The sequence below is a fragment of the Plectropomus leopardus genome, chromosome 15 (assembly GCF_026936395.1).
Source record: "Plectropomus leopardus strain MGB_pleo_1.0 chromosome 15, ASM2693639v1, whole genome shotgun sequence".
In the NCBI taxonomy this organism is placed as follows: domain Eukaryota; kingdom Metazoa; phylum Chordata; class Actinopteri; order Perciformes; family Serranidae; genus Plectropomus; species Plectropomus leopardus.
Genome location: NC_142190.1, coordinates 30,383,765 through 30,398,334, shown reverse-complemented (window position 1 = coordinate 30,398,334; position 14,570 = coordinate 30,383,765). Strand labels below are relative to the sequence as shown.

General features: G+C 40.8%; 1 protein-coding gene across 37 annotated transcripts in view; it reads right to left on the bottom strand.

Moving 5' to 3' along the window:
* dlg2 (discs, large homolog 2 (Drosophila)) overlaps window positions 1-14,570 on the bottom strand; it is a 259,394-nt gene that overhangs the window by 96,909 nt on the left and 147,915 nt on the right. Inside the window, exon 1 of one of the 37 annotated variants that reach the window (XM_088088600.1) lies at window positions 10,908-11,114. The exons of the other annotated variants lie outside the window; for them this stretch is intronic. Within the exon in view, the coding sequence (XP_087944726.1) occupies window positions 10,908-10,991 (84 nt within the window). The 5' untranslated portion in view covers window positions 10,992-11,114. Of the gene's footprint in view, window positions 1-10,907; window positions 11,115-14,570 lie in introns of those variants that run through there. 37 annotated transcript variants of the gene reach the window in all.

Below are 14,570 nucleotides of genomic sequence, written 5' to 3'. Positions count from 1 at the left end.
CTTGCCCGTAGCACTGTTTATCAGTCTAGATTGTTTTAGCCATATCAGCTATAAAGACATCTGCCTTCTCTTCAATATAATGGAATGAGATGGCACTCAGCTTGTGGTGCACAAAGCACCAAAACTACTTGTGACATGGTCTGCAGCAATGTTTTTCCCAGAAATCATGACCCTGTTACTCAGCAACAGTCTCACATAGCTAGATCAACACATTCTCATCCCAAGTCATTTCATATTGCCCCTTTGTCAGTGGACTTTGATAATCATACATTATACCCTAGATATAACTGCTGTTGACCAGGATACAGCAATCAACGTCAGGATGTCAACAAAAGCACATGGTTAAGATTAGGGAAAAAAGGTACATGGTTAGGTTTAAAAAAAAAAACAAAACAACAACAACATAGTTTGGCTCTGCATTCATATGGGAAGCAAACATAGGGCTCCCAGGTAGAAGTCTGGGGTCTGTTGGACCCATCCACCACCTTTACAGCTCCTTATTTATGTTGTTGCAGGCAGAATTTCTACCTGCCGCCATGTAGCAGCGTCCCATACAGCCTCAACAGGTTACGTTGGAACAAAGTGAGAGTCCAGGCTTTTTCGAGTTTTTTTTTTTTCTAGATTGATAATCAGGCCTAAAAGGTAAGAGAAAAAATATGTATTTTTGATTTTGAAGTGAACTGTCTCTTTAAAGACAGGCTCCAAGCCCTCCAATTTATGTTCATAGATTAGATTTTGCCACTCTTAAATTTGCTTTGACAAAGAAACACTCTCAGCAGATTACCCACACTGCCTGCTCAAAGAATGAGCACACTGTAGTGTTTGGATACAGCAGCTCTCCTCTTCCTCTGCTCAGCAAATGATGCAGCATATGCTGCTTTCAAGTGCTCATATTAAGACTTGTGAATTCTCAAAGTTTCAAATTTGTCTTCTGAAACCTTCAATGACTTCCTGCTGTAAAAAAAAAATCCCAAATAATGACATCTGTGTACCTCCAGCATTAAATAAACCCCTCCCCTGTCATATTTGTGTACTACTTTGTTGGCTTATTTGTGTGGGCTCAGTTTGTAATTATGATATCTCTGACAGCAGACAGCCATTCAGCAGCTGTGGGGGCCGCTGTGATCCTGGCTGTGGACAGCTGTAGAGACAGATTAATTTGGGGTGTTTGGAGAGCAAGCTACCATTTGATGTGGAGAGCCAGGTAGCCCTCAGTCACTCTCTCTCACCCTGTGACTAAATGACAGCGAGGAAGGGAGAGACTGCTGTGCTCATATAATATGAACAGATACCATTATACTGTGACTGACAGCTGTCTGTTTCTCTAAGAAGACCACAGCACAGTACTTGTCTGACAGTTAAATTATTATGTAAAATGCTTTAATGATGACTTTAGATATGAGTGATAACATAGTTTTATGTATTATCCAATAAGACTGAAAAAAAAAACCACACCTGACCTACAGTAATAATCGTAAAAATCGTAAAAAGACAGAAAGAAATATCACTCCAACTTCTGAAACATGTCAAAGGTCATTACAGGAAGCCAATCATTTGGACAGAATTGAAAAATTGAATAATCACATTGTTTGGCTCATCTTTAGTTATTAAGTCTTCACCTCATCTCCAGCTTTTAACACAGACAGTACCTGTGCAGCCCAGTCGCCAGGGGAAAATATCGCCATTGTACGTTTTCTGCAAACCACGAATGCTTCACACTGGACTATTTCATACATCAACGTTTCTAAAGTGACGCAGTATATGAGCTGACTTTGTCCAAGGAAGGTGGAGGGGATGTTGGATGGTGTGTCACCCAGGCCCCTGCCAAGCTAAAGACCACTGTTCCAGACCAACAAACAAGCCCCAAAATCTGGGTGCTTTTTATCGACCCCTCATTGTGTTTCCTGCCAGCATAGTGCCATGAAGTGTGGTTGGTTTTTTTTTACAGAGACCTCGCTGCTTTCCAATGGGGATTGCTTTTCCAAAACCAGGTAATTTAAAACACAACATGATCTTTTCCATACCGTAAATATAGAATTTTTAACATAACCTAACCACATGATTTAAGGGATACTTCGCCGATTGTTGGCCAACTCTGCATCATATCAGTGTGGGTAGTATGTGTAGATGAACTGTGGTAAACCTCCCTCAACCCCTCCAACCAGTGCCTAGCTATACCTCCTCCCCCCACAGTGAATCTGACAATAAATACATCATGCAGCAGAGTTTTCCCAGCTGTTCAGTTCTGCATTTTCACATTGCCTGATGTCCATGTTTTTCACATTATTTTTGACAGTTGAACTGGTCATAACAGCTTGTGATGGTCACTCTAGCTGGTTTATCTGTTGAAGTTTCTGTAAAATTGAAACCAAATCCTTTTGATGGAGAAATAACAGTGTCATAACGGGTAAGTATGAAAAGCAAAGAGCATAAATCAGTTAAATCTACTGTCATGATTAAAGATAAATGTGCACAGTTTGACAGTTTGTCTGGCTGGTGGCACACGCAGCTAAACTATTAAAGAAACCGGGTCAGGACCATCTCAGACCATTTTGACCAGCTAAAACCAACTAAAACCATCTACCAGTGTAAAATGGTTTTAGGTGTTTGTTTTTTTCAGCAGAGAAGAAAAAGACCCGACACCCTCTCTCTCTCTCTAAAAGTTAGAACGAAATCCAATCAAATAATAACACTAAGCAGCGCTGATCAAATATAAACCAAGATTTTGTTACTGCACTGCCCATTTCTCTCTTCAAATGTCTTCAGAGACATACTTCAACACCATGTTTTGCTGTCATAGTGAGTTTGTGAACAGGAAGTGGGCTGCTACCTGCACAGTGAAAACAAAGTCCGAAAAACGGACACCAAACGGTAAAACTAAGCAGCTCTAATCAAATATAAACCAAGATTTATCGTCTTAAATATACAATATTACGTCACCCACCAGCAGGAGCGTCTGGTAGCCTACATACTGGAAGTTGTAGATTTTCTACCTCTTGAGCAAAAGCGTCCAAAAGCTACAATTCCCAAAGTATTTATGTCTTTCAACGAAACGAATAACAAAAAAAAACAATTAGCAAGAATTTAGTAACAATACTTAAAATTACATGAAAATAAGGTTAGTATATATTTAGAACAACAAAAACAAAGACAAAACAGAATATGACCTGAAAAAAGGTTTTGAATATTAAAAAATATCTATGTTCCCATTTTTTTCTGTAACATATTTTTAAATGTAACATTACAATTACAATTACCTTTAACAATTTATCTGCAATTTGTGGGACATTTCCTACCAAGTTGGTCATTGCATTTTTCCCCATGTTTTTCCCCTGAGGAAATAAAACAAATTTGCACTGGTCGAAGGGTTAAGGGCAGTGTTTGTGAAACGTAATTTTTCAAGTATCCGCTATAATGCTGCAATGTAGCGTTTCTATAGTATCCTGAAATGTACTACATTTTTCTGGTGATTGGTTTAACTTGTGTTATCATTTTAAACGGGACACGTCAGACTGTATCATCTGATCACGTCAGGTGAAACCCATCCTTTGCATCATGTCAGCTGGTGACTCATTCCCTACCTCACCAGCATCGCTTTGTTCATTCGCTGACTATAATACAACCTGATATTTGTGGTCTAATTTTAGAAATAGGCCTTCAATTCTGTTTTCTTTTGCCATTGCGTTGCCCTTTTGTTACCAAAATACTAGCACTACACAATTAAATGTACACTGAATTGCTGTGAAACAGCTCTCACCTGAGCCTCTCTGAGAGACTGCAGACTGATATCATGACATCACAATAAGGAGCAAATACAGAAAGTGACACAGCAAGCCTGCACGATCATTTTGCTACACAGTTACTCTAATTATGACTCTTTTCCCTTCAGTTAAAGTTGTGTTCTAGTTATTTCAAGACATTTTCTGAGAGAAACTTTTAAATGTTTAACTTTTTGTAAGTGCACTTATTGTAGGGACTTGAATAAAAAAGTAATAGTCTGCAATGGAAATGAGGATCTCTGAGAGAGGACATTAAACAGGCCTTTTCTGTGAGGAGTTGACACATGGGTAAATTTAGATGCGGTGTGGATAGTGCAGATACAGTAATTGAAAAGAGTTTTTTTCCAATTTGATTTCACAGCGCTGCTGCACAGGCTGGTTCTGCTACAGGTGAGCTGTCGGTTTTAATTGCAACAGAATAATGAGTTGTGTAGGGGGAAATAATTTGTCCTGGGAGAGGAGAGGAAAAGAAAGAAAATATTGCTAAAACAGCACAGAGGAGTAAGCAAGCAACAATTCTACTGATACTAACTTCAGAATCAATAGCTTTTGCCTTTGATCTTTATTGTTTCCTGACTAAAGGTCCCACTCTATCATGGTGTTTTAGGGCCACATTGAGGAAAAACTTTTTTTTTTGAGACTTACAGAATAAAGTCATAATATTATGAAAAAAGTTGTAGTTTTACGAGAACAAAATCAGAACTTTTTACGAGAACAAAATCAGAATTTTTTACGAGAATAACCTTGTAATATTACGTAAATAAAGTTGTCATTTTACAAGAAAAAAGTAATAATTTTATGACAATTAAGTTGTAATATTATGAGAATAAAGCCATACTTTTACAAGAAAGGGGATATCATATTACAGAAATAAACATACTGCCAGCAACTAGTTCAAAGTATGTTTCGCCAACTGTCAAAGAAAGCCTGGTTGCCAAGGAAGCCTCCTGGTTGCCAAGGAAGCCTCCTGGACTCACCTGTTTTACAGTTTGCTGCCAATATGTTTATTTCCGTAATATAATATCCCCCTTCTTGTAAAATTACGACTTCATTCTTGCAGTATTATGAGTTTATTCTAAAAGTATTGCTACTTTTTTTCTCATAATATTATGACATTATTATCAACATACCAACTTTATTCTTGTAATATTATGACTTTACTTGAAACAACCAAATTTGTTTTGATTTGATATGGCCCTTATCCTCTGTTGTACTTCTCTGAGGTATCCAACTAAAAAGGAGGGACACTGTTGTTAAAGGCATTTCAAGATAATAAATCAATGACTTTAAAACTAAGGCATGCTAAACTGAATTTTTTCACAACTCAAAAACATTCTCGTCAATTCAGAGCAGATACCTGACGTGAAATCCTGGAGCCTGCATACAAACACACATCTGTTTGTTTAAAATACCACACACAACACACCGCTCCAATTAGTTGCTTCCCAGCTGTGCGGAGGAGAGTCTGCTCACATGACTCTGTCAGTGCTTTTAGCGTGACCACACATACACACACACAGAAAATGTGCTATATGCACACACTCACATGCACATACCCCCACAGCTCGATGTCCTTATGCCACCACAGGATGACCAGCAAGCCATTTACTTAGGACTGTCATGTAGACTGGGTGGGAGTGCTGCAGCTCCTGATTTCCACAAGTATACTCACAAACACCTCCGATTCTAATTATTCTTAAATTAACACAAAGCTATGAACTAGAAATGTCAGTTTTGGTTCTTTCACTATTGAAAGGCCGGCACTCATTAACTGATAACCTACCGGTTAATTTTTGAGTAAAATAGAGAGAAATGAAATACAAAACGTCCTTTCCCTTTAGTCTGGCGCCCCATTTCCTCAGGGAGCGTAACACTGCATTTCAAAGCACTTTCCATTTAGAGGTGGTGAAATCTTAATGTTTTATGATGTAAATGTCTTGACTTTTATTTTATTTTCTATTAACGTTGCTGACAGACAGCCGGCCAGCTGCGTTAACATGGAAACATGCCCGCTACCCAACCATCGGTCTCCACCGGTTCCTCGGCCACTCTGCACTACGCACTACCCCAGTCGGACGGGAACCAACGTTAGTGTAAGGCTGTCTTCTTCCAACCTTAACTTAATAAGTCGATTTACTTAAGTGCTGTAGGTAAGGAAAGCACAGGGACGTTTTCTCAGTTTCTCCGTCACTTTAATGTCCACTACATCTGTAGGACAAGTCAACTAAATACAATGCAAGGAGATTCGTCGCTTCCCATCTTTCATATCACTCCATGATCCAAACCATCCCTGACCTTAAAGGGAAGGTGCACCACATGTGCCCTCAAATGAGGCAGAAATATGTCATTGCTTTTTTTAACTTAAAGCGTAGCATACAATATAATGTATGAATGTACCAATAATGATATGAACTTAATTGTCTAAATAAATAAGAATAAAATAAAATGAAATAATATAAAACTTTGCAAAAATAAATCTCATCTTACATTAGCTAGCAGCAACGCTCATTTGATGCTTAGCTGGTATGTTATGGCTGTCCCATGCTGTGTCCCAATTCAGGGTCTGCATCCTTCAGAGGACGCAGCCTACGCGGCCTTCGGAGGCGACTCCTTCGGAGGCACCTCTGAAGGCCGCATTAACGGTTGTTAATTGGGACAGTCTAGCCTTCGGAGGATTTCCTGGTTGCGTCACCAGATGTCCCCGCCCTTACCCCCACGACAGTGGATTCCTGCTGTCAAGGCTCGCCAGAGAGAGAGAAGGGGAGAGGGAGAGAAAAAGAGAGAGAGGCCGAGAGAGGGGGAGAGGGAGGAAGAGAGCGAGAGAGAGAGAGAGAGAGAGAGGGGGGGCACTAAAGCAAAAAAAATATTTTATTTTTAAAATTTACTTTTTATTTAAATTTTGCTGGAGAAGGAGGACAAGGGCCTCTGTCCGCGTCGGAAGCTGGTTTTTCGCGCAGTAGAGCCTCCGTCAGCAGGCGGAGCACTCCGCTGCTGCCGGCAGCACAGCAGGGCTGCTAGGTGGCTACGTGTTAGCATTACTAACATCACGTATTATGAATGAAATTATGAGATTTTAATGGCCCTCTAAGTTCAACATATCTGGCGTTTGATTTTCAAATGAGTAAAAACCCACATTAAGTTAAATCAACGCTCCGATCTCCGCTCTGTGCCGCCATTATTTTTGAAGATCGCGGGCGCGCAAGGAATCTTGGGAAATGGAAGGCCGCGAAGGATAGTAGCGATGTGTCCTCCAAACAGAGGGAAAAGAAGGCCGCATTTGTGGGCTGCGAAAGGAGGAGCCTTCGAATTGTAACCAAATGGGACAGCCTTCGTGCAGCGCTGTGACGTAATTGGCCTTCGAATGCAGCCTCCGAAGGATGCAGACCCTGAATTGGGACACAGCTCCAGTGTCAGAATGTGTTGCTGCAGGAACATCATGCCCACCCTTCCGTACCCCCCTCTTGAGCAAGTAGTTTCATTCTGACCACAAAACCACTTAAAGATTGTTGGCTATGTCAGCACCGGTACCTGTGGTGACATTCCTAGTGGTGGTAACAGAGCTAACAGTGATAACATGGTCACCAACGTTAAAGGGGTTTTACAGCTGACACTCGAGCCCCTTACTCGCCAGGGCGAGCCTAGGGGGGTAACCAGAGGGTGGGCACAATGTGTCCTTCTAGACCCGGGTGGAGTGCAGTGCAGTAAAACTGAGGAGTAGCATAATTAACATATGTAACCAGTCAAAAATATTCTCTGTGATCAACCGGTCACACTTATAAAGTAGACAATTTGTTTTAACTTCATTAAATTCATGAATTTCTTAACTTTTGTGTGCAGGGTATACTGTAGGTAATTCTGGTATTGTATTTTATTTAAATTGTATTTATTTATTTGTTTATTTGACGTGGACATACAATACCATTGGTCCTGTAACATTAACACATGCTCAAGTCCCAGATGCACTGCTTTGAGTGTTTATAGCAAAATGCTAATTTGCAACACCTGTCCATGAGAGGCTTTTAGAAAGAATGATATTTTCATGATCCCTCTAATGTATTTACATGCAGTCAAACCATTAGATGTATATGTCAATTCTATAGTCTGCTTTATGTACTATATGTATTCTTCTGTTGGTCCCCTTTTGTTTGGAAATGTGCAAATGCATCATCTCAATGCATTATGTCCATTATGCACCTCCCTCCTCCACTCTCTACCCCAGGCCTTTAGGTAAAATACAGGCACTCCACTCCAGCGCTCTGTCTGCTTCCACCTCATCCTTTCTACACACACACACACACACACACACACACACACACACACACACACACACACACACACACACACACACACACACATACACACACACACACGCAAACATTCGTTGCTAAGCAGCACACTACTTTTTGTTCATGTGAATGTGGCCTTGGCACACACACTGCAGGGGTCACAGATTACGTACGCAGCTAGAGTATAATCAGCAGGACTGATGCTGCAATTAATGCAGAGCCGCTCCACAAAGGAAGTTGTGAGATCACACTTGTGATGGCGGCGAAAGCAGGGTGTGTGCGTTAAAGTGTGACAAAAGACACAAGGAAGGAGCCAGAGGCCGGCAGATGGCGAAAAGGTCAAAAAAAATGGGATTGTGGCCAAAAGTATTCCTCATTAAGCTGATAAACAGCAGCTGGAAGAGTTGGTTTTCAGAGTTAATGTCTGTCAAATATCCAGCCTAAAACTAACTTCCCAGTGGTGCGGTGGCCACGGCTAGCTTGACCACAGTGTGATGGACTGGACTGGAGTGTGAAACAATGGATTTTACTTTGCTATTGCAGCATGTGCATTTGGTGCATTTAGTAAAGACTGCTTCAGGAGTTAATTGAGAAAAAAAGTGGAAATTAGTTAGCATCTTAGCACTCCCAGTTTCCTCGTCTCAAAGTCAATGATTTTTTTAAATGGGTTTTTTGTTTAGACACTTGTAATAAGGTCTGTGGTTAACACAAGATGAAGAGACTTACACGTTTTGCCATACAATGTAAAACATGTCATTAAATACCCCACTCATGAATCCTGTCAAAAAAAAAAAAAAAAAGCGGTTGCCAACAAGTGGCTAAATGAGACTACCGGATGCCGTCACACCGAACACTTATCAGAAAGTATCATATCAAGTATCATAAATGTTTGTTTGCCACAAAGCATATCTTCAGCAGTAATCCTAATCCAATTGAAAAATCCCATAGGCTTTTTGATGGAGGAACCAAGGCAATGCAAATTTCCACATCCACCTACAAAAAAATGTCAACCCAATAAACACAATTGGCTTTTTCTACTTAAACCCTCTGAAACCTGAATAAATTCCCATGGGAGCATAGGAAGAAGGCATGAGTATCAACAAGAAATTAGCAAGACATTAGTATAGGCCACCAAAAAGTAAAAGCTAAGAAAAAAAAAACTATGTGTGTGTGTGCATCTCTCTGTGTATGTGTGTATAGCCCAAAAAATTTGCAAAAAAGTACTGGAGAGTTACAAGAAAATTACCTGAAAATAAGCAAAGAAATGTAAAAACACAAAACAATACAAAAAAGAAGGCAATTACCTGAAAAAAATTGCTGCAAAAATATATCTATGTTAGATATTTTACTGTATTTCTTTTCTGTAACATTATTTGAAATATATTATTATGAGGATTATAAATATAGTTTTCTTGGCATTTTACCTGCTTTTTGGTGTTGTCTAGTCATTGTCTTTTCTTCCAAGTTTTCAAAACAAATCAAAATTTCAAATTTTCAGGGGTTTCAATACTTATGAAAGGCATCTGAATGCAGCACTAGAAAACTGATGTAAATCCAGGTGTTATAGGGCTCAACTGATGCCATTATAACATCCACTATTAATACCTAAATGCCATGAGATATGTGTCATGAAGGTCAGCATGTTTGGGGGTCAAACTCCAGGGGAGATTGACTTACATGTTTTGTGTATAGTCAGGGTAACAGTCTAAAGCCCCATTCACAGCACCTAAAGCCTGCGCAGCTTAACACACCCCTCAGGACAGCATGCTGCCTGACCGGGAGCCAACTTAAAGATTATAAGTTTGTCCTAAGAATGGCACCAAATGAGAAGTCATAAATTCTGATGGCGGCACAGGTGGAACGATTAGTGCGTCACCAAACATATTAGGTTTATTCCATAGCAAATGTCACGGTAACCGAGCCTAAATGTGTTTTTTATTTGGGGTAGTGCCATTTTTCCTCACTGTGAAATTTTGACCTGATGGTGTTGCTAAATGGAAGTTAAGGACTTAGTGAAATATCTTAATTCAGTTTCAAGAAAATTAGACTGACCATGAGCAGCCTTGGGCCCTACCACTGGCAGTTTGTATTCATTTGACATTCCTATATTCAGACACATCAGTATTTGTAGCCCCCCCCCCCAGCGATACACATCTCACTCTTTTAAAGCTGCAAGTAAACAGCATGATTGTAAAAAAAAAAAAGAAGAAGAAGAAAAATATATCCATAGGCAACCAGTAAAAGCTCACTGTCCTGTCAGTATAGTAAATTTGCAGTCAGGTTCATCCATCAGATGACTCCAGCGGCTGAATTGCTTGTGAGAGCAGAGTCTGCAGTGTCAAAACTTGGCTGTGCTGAAGGCGCATGACTTAAAAGATGTCGGTGAAGAAAACTGCTGCTCGGGGGACAGAATGACTGAGATAGGTGAAAGTGCTGCTGCTTAATGAGTTGAGATAGAGTGAGCTCCTGAGTCCCTCGTGTGCATAGGCAGGGTCAAAAATACAAACATTTGGCAGCAGGGTCCGTGTCCCTCATTGCTCATTCTTGCCCTCAAATGAGGCAGAAAGGACGCAATTGAGCAAAGTCAACTAATTCACACCCCAAAGTCAAATCACTAACACAGACGTCAACAACACTATTAATCAACAGGTGAACTGAGGTAGCACAAGATCCTTCAGCACTACCTAGATTGGACATCTTGACTATAAAAAGCAACATCTTTCAGTAAAATGACTCGTAGTGTTTAATGATGAGATGTGTCTATGGCACAGATCTTCAATAAATTGTATTCTATGTCTGCTTTGACAACCAAGAGTAAATCAGTAAAGCACACACAACCTACCTTATCTTTCAGCATTTTAGCTTTCCGGTTGTTCTGTACAAGTCGCCTTCCTAGCTTCTTGGCATACCAAATAGAGGCAAACATAGCGACAGGTTAAATAATAATGTTGTTTGGTCTGTGGTGACAGCCCCAACGGCTCTAGCTGCTGCCCATCTGAGTGCTCCTTATCAGCGGACTGTAGCGAACAGGCGAGAGCAAAAAAAGGAGCGAGAGGGAGGGAAGACAGGATGATGCTGAGGGAGGGGGAGCGTCTACACGGCAAAGTCAGGTCTCCGTCAGCCACAAAAGCAAAGGGGAGGGAGGGGGAAAGAGAGGGACGCAGGGTGAGAGAGCTTGAGAGAGAGAAAGGGAGGAGGGACCGGTGCTTTCCACGTGGAAACAACATCTTCAGCACCAATCAGAACGTGCTAAGAGGTTGTCGGCAGCTCCCCATTTTCAGAGGCGGGGGTGGAAGGGGATGGGTAATGCTGTGCTCTCACTATACCTACGCCAGCAGCCACTCGTCATCCAAAAGCCAACAGGAAACGGCAAAAAAGAAACTTACAGGGGCATCGCATTTTTACCACAAATAATGATATTTTTCACTGAAGAGTGTCTTTTTTTTTTTTTTTTTAAGTTATACTCCTTCAAAATTTTCTTGTATAACAAATATTTTACCATATATGGACAGCATTTCCACAGTAAAAGCCATTCAATGCATTTATATCCCCTAATTGTCTCTGTATGGCAGATTTTACTGTTACTGGCACAGTTATCACGTCTAGCATGGGATCAAATTGCATATTTTCTTGCAGAATGAATTCACAGGGGACATTCTAATGGGAATGACAAAAGCTGGTGCGTGCGTACAGTTCATCCAATATGGAAGACAACATTTAATCATGACCTCAGTATGTTGCTGTAAATGCCTACTTTAGTCTTCTATATTAGAATGAGAGATGATCAATTCTCTCATTTTGTTTGGCCGCACTGTAACAGATACACCAGCAGCTGTTACCTTTCTGACAGAGTAGCTGCTCAAGGTGTGTTTGTTGGTAGATACATGCGCAATTTAGAACTAAACTATGAGACCTATACTACTGAAACACACATGGCATTACCACCGGTAACCATGACCTTTGAAATGAAATGAGAAAGTGAGGAAATCCTAATGCGTCCTCAAGGCCATATAAAGCAAGATTTATGCTTGATGCAATTGAGGGGTTAGAAAGACTCCCCAATTTTGAATTATACTTAAAAGTCAGATTGCTCTTGGCCCCCCAAAAAATCCGCTCAGCCTTGATTCCAATTCTTCCCAGTGGTCACCTGCTGTATTGCAGCAGGAAAAAACAACAACATGCTGCCAAAAACCCATTTTCCTGGAGACCACCATTATAAAATAAAAGTCTTTAAATTATAACTCTTTCTACTGTATATTTTTTATCCATGGATTGACAAATCTGTGACGTCATCACAATGTAAAGTCAATGAGCTGAGCAGGAACTCGTGGCCACTACTGCACATATTCAGCGGGCCACAAACCCTAGCAGTAAACCTGGTTGTAAGCATCTTTTTTTTTGATGTATGCACCAGGAGAATGATTCCTTTGGACCGAATAGGCGTCAGTTCTGGGTCTGGTATCTGGTTATTATAATACAGTTATGGATTTCTCCAATATAACGTCCTGCAAAACTAGGCAGATGTATATGATCAGACTGTTTCCTGCTTTAATAAGATTACCCATGGCAACAGCTTTATTTCCCTTTAGTGATATAAGGAGACAATTGGCCATGCACATAACTATTACATACATATTACCTGTATACTGTTACTAGAAGTGCATCCAGGTAAATTCTATACCAAGGGAATAAGAGACTGCTGCTGTGCAATCACTTACTTATGTTCTTTCATTCACTGTGACAGAGTGCTGATGGTGGTGAGCAGAGGTTTACATTTGAGATGTCTCTACCACATGTGGGTTACTGAAATAAAGAAGACTGAGCCGTCTTCCTCAGCGCTATCAACGGTTTCTGCTAGCATGTGAAACTTCAGAAAAGCGGAAAACACAAGCCGTGTTCCTAACTTGGAACATGGTGTTTCATCGACCCCCAATCTTTAAATACATTGCAAGATGGCATAGCTACCGAATCTACACGCACAGAAAAAGAATGCCGTAACCACTTAACATAAATCTATAAATCAAGCTTAAGGCTTTGAGTCTTCCCCTTTTTTAGTCAATTGCAACCTCAGATATTGTTCTGCCAATATTGGACGCAGGCCACAGCTGATGGGATGGGCTCTGCCAGGTCCTCTGGGCTATACCGGGAGGGCATCAATAAATTTCAGCAAGTTAGAGATGGTCTCAGCTGCATTCAAGACTTCCGTCATTGCTTTGCACCTCTCCTGCTCCATGCGCAGACAGCTTACAAACTTGCAGGCTGCCCAGTCAAGGTCATGGGTCTTGAGTCAAGAGACTCATACCTTTTTACCATTGCATTAGCTTTGGTTCCTCAACCAGTTCTATTCAAGATTCTTGGACAGTTGGTATCTGGTGAACCAGGTTTTCAAGGATGTGTCATCAACAGCACTATGCTCAACAGATCTAAGCAGTTGTGGCAAAATTGCAGGATGCATTAATACCTGCTGAATTTTGTCTTGTCATTACAGATATCCATTTTAACCCCAAAACAAGCATGAAACAAGTATTACTGAAACCACTGCGCTCTTTTTTTTGTCTCACGATTTCTCAATTGACTTCTCCATTGTTACCTTCTTTGTCCACTCTTTCCAACTTTTAGAATATGACAATCCGACAGATGTCATAATTTTCACTTCAGATCAAGGAGAACCTTGCACTTTTTCTTCTAGCTGTATCTGCTTTTCACATTCTGAATCAATTTTTGTAGATTGTAGAATTTTTGGTTAAAATGATCTCAGCAGTTCAAATTAGGTGTGGGAACTAAAACCTGAACCATTCCAGGGCTCTGGTGTTATATTTTTTCCATTCATCTTTCCAGGTGTTGGTCCTTGCTTCTCATTTGGTCATCTAAGGCTTTGAGTAAAGGGAATATGATTAAAATAGACGCAGTGCGATACAACAGGTTGGGAGTGAGGGGATCACTATGCTGACAGTTTCAGATATCAGCAGTTAAAGATGTGTTTCATTGCTATGCCAGGCGCTCACATCACACCTCATAATGAGGCATATTAACACTCCTGTCCCATGCATCACCCTCCCATCTATCAACCCTGAACCCAGACGTTCTGCATTCCACTTCTGGGCTTCAATTCAAACCTCTCTAATCAATTGGTTGACTTGCTTTGCATTCAAATAATTCTGCAACCGAGAGGAAGACCAGAAACAGGCCCATTCCGCCCACATCAGAGCGTGTGTGTTGACAGCGTATTCCGGACCAACCTCCTATAATAACACGGCTGCCTTTCTATCACTAAAGAGAGGGAGTGCTGCAGGCTAATTGCCAAGAAAGATGACACCACACAGCTGAACAATGATAAACTACAGGGTGGGGAGGATGACATCGCTGTGTTTTTCCCTCTTCTAAGAGCCTCAGCCGGACGCATCCTGTCCTGGTTTGCCCTGTAGCAGAGCGTTCTGTTGGCAATCACTGCAGATGGTTGTGATCGATAACAATTTACAGTAAACACATGCATATCTTTCACTCC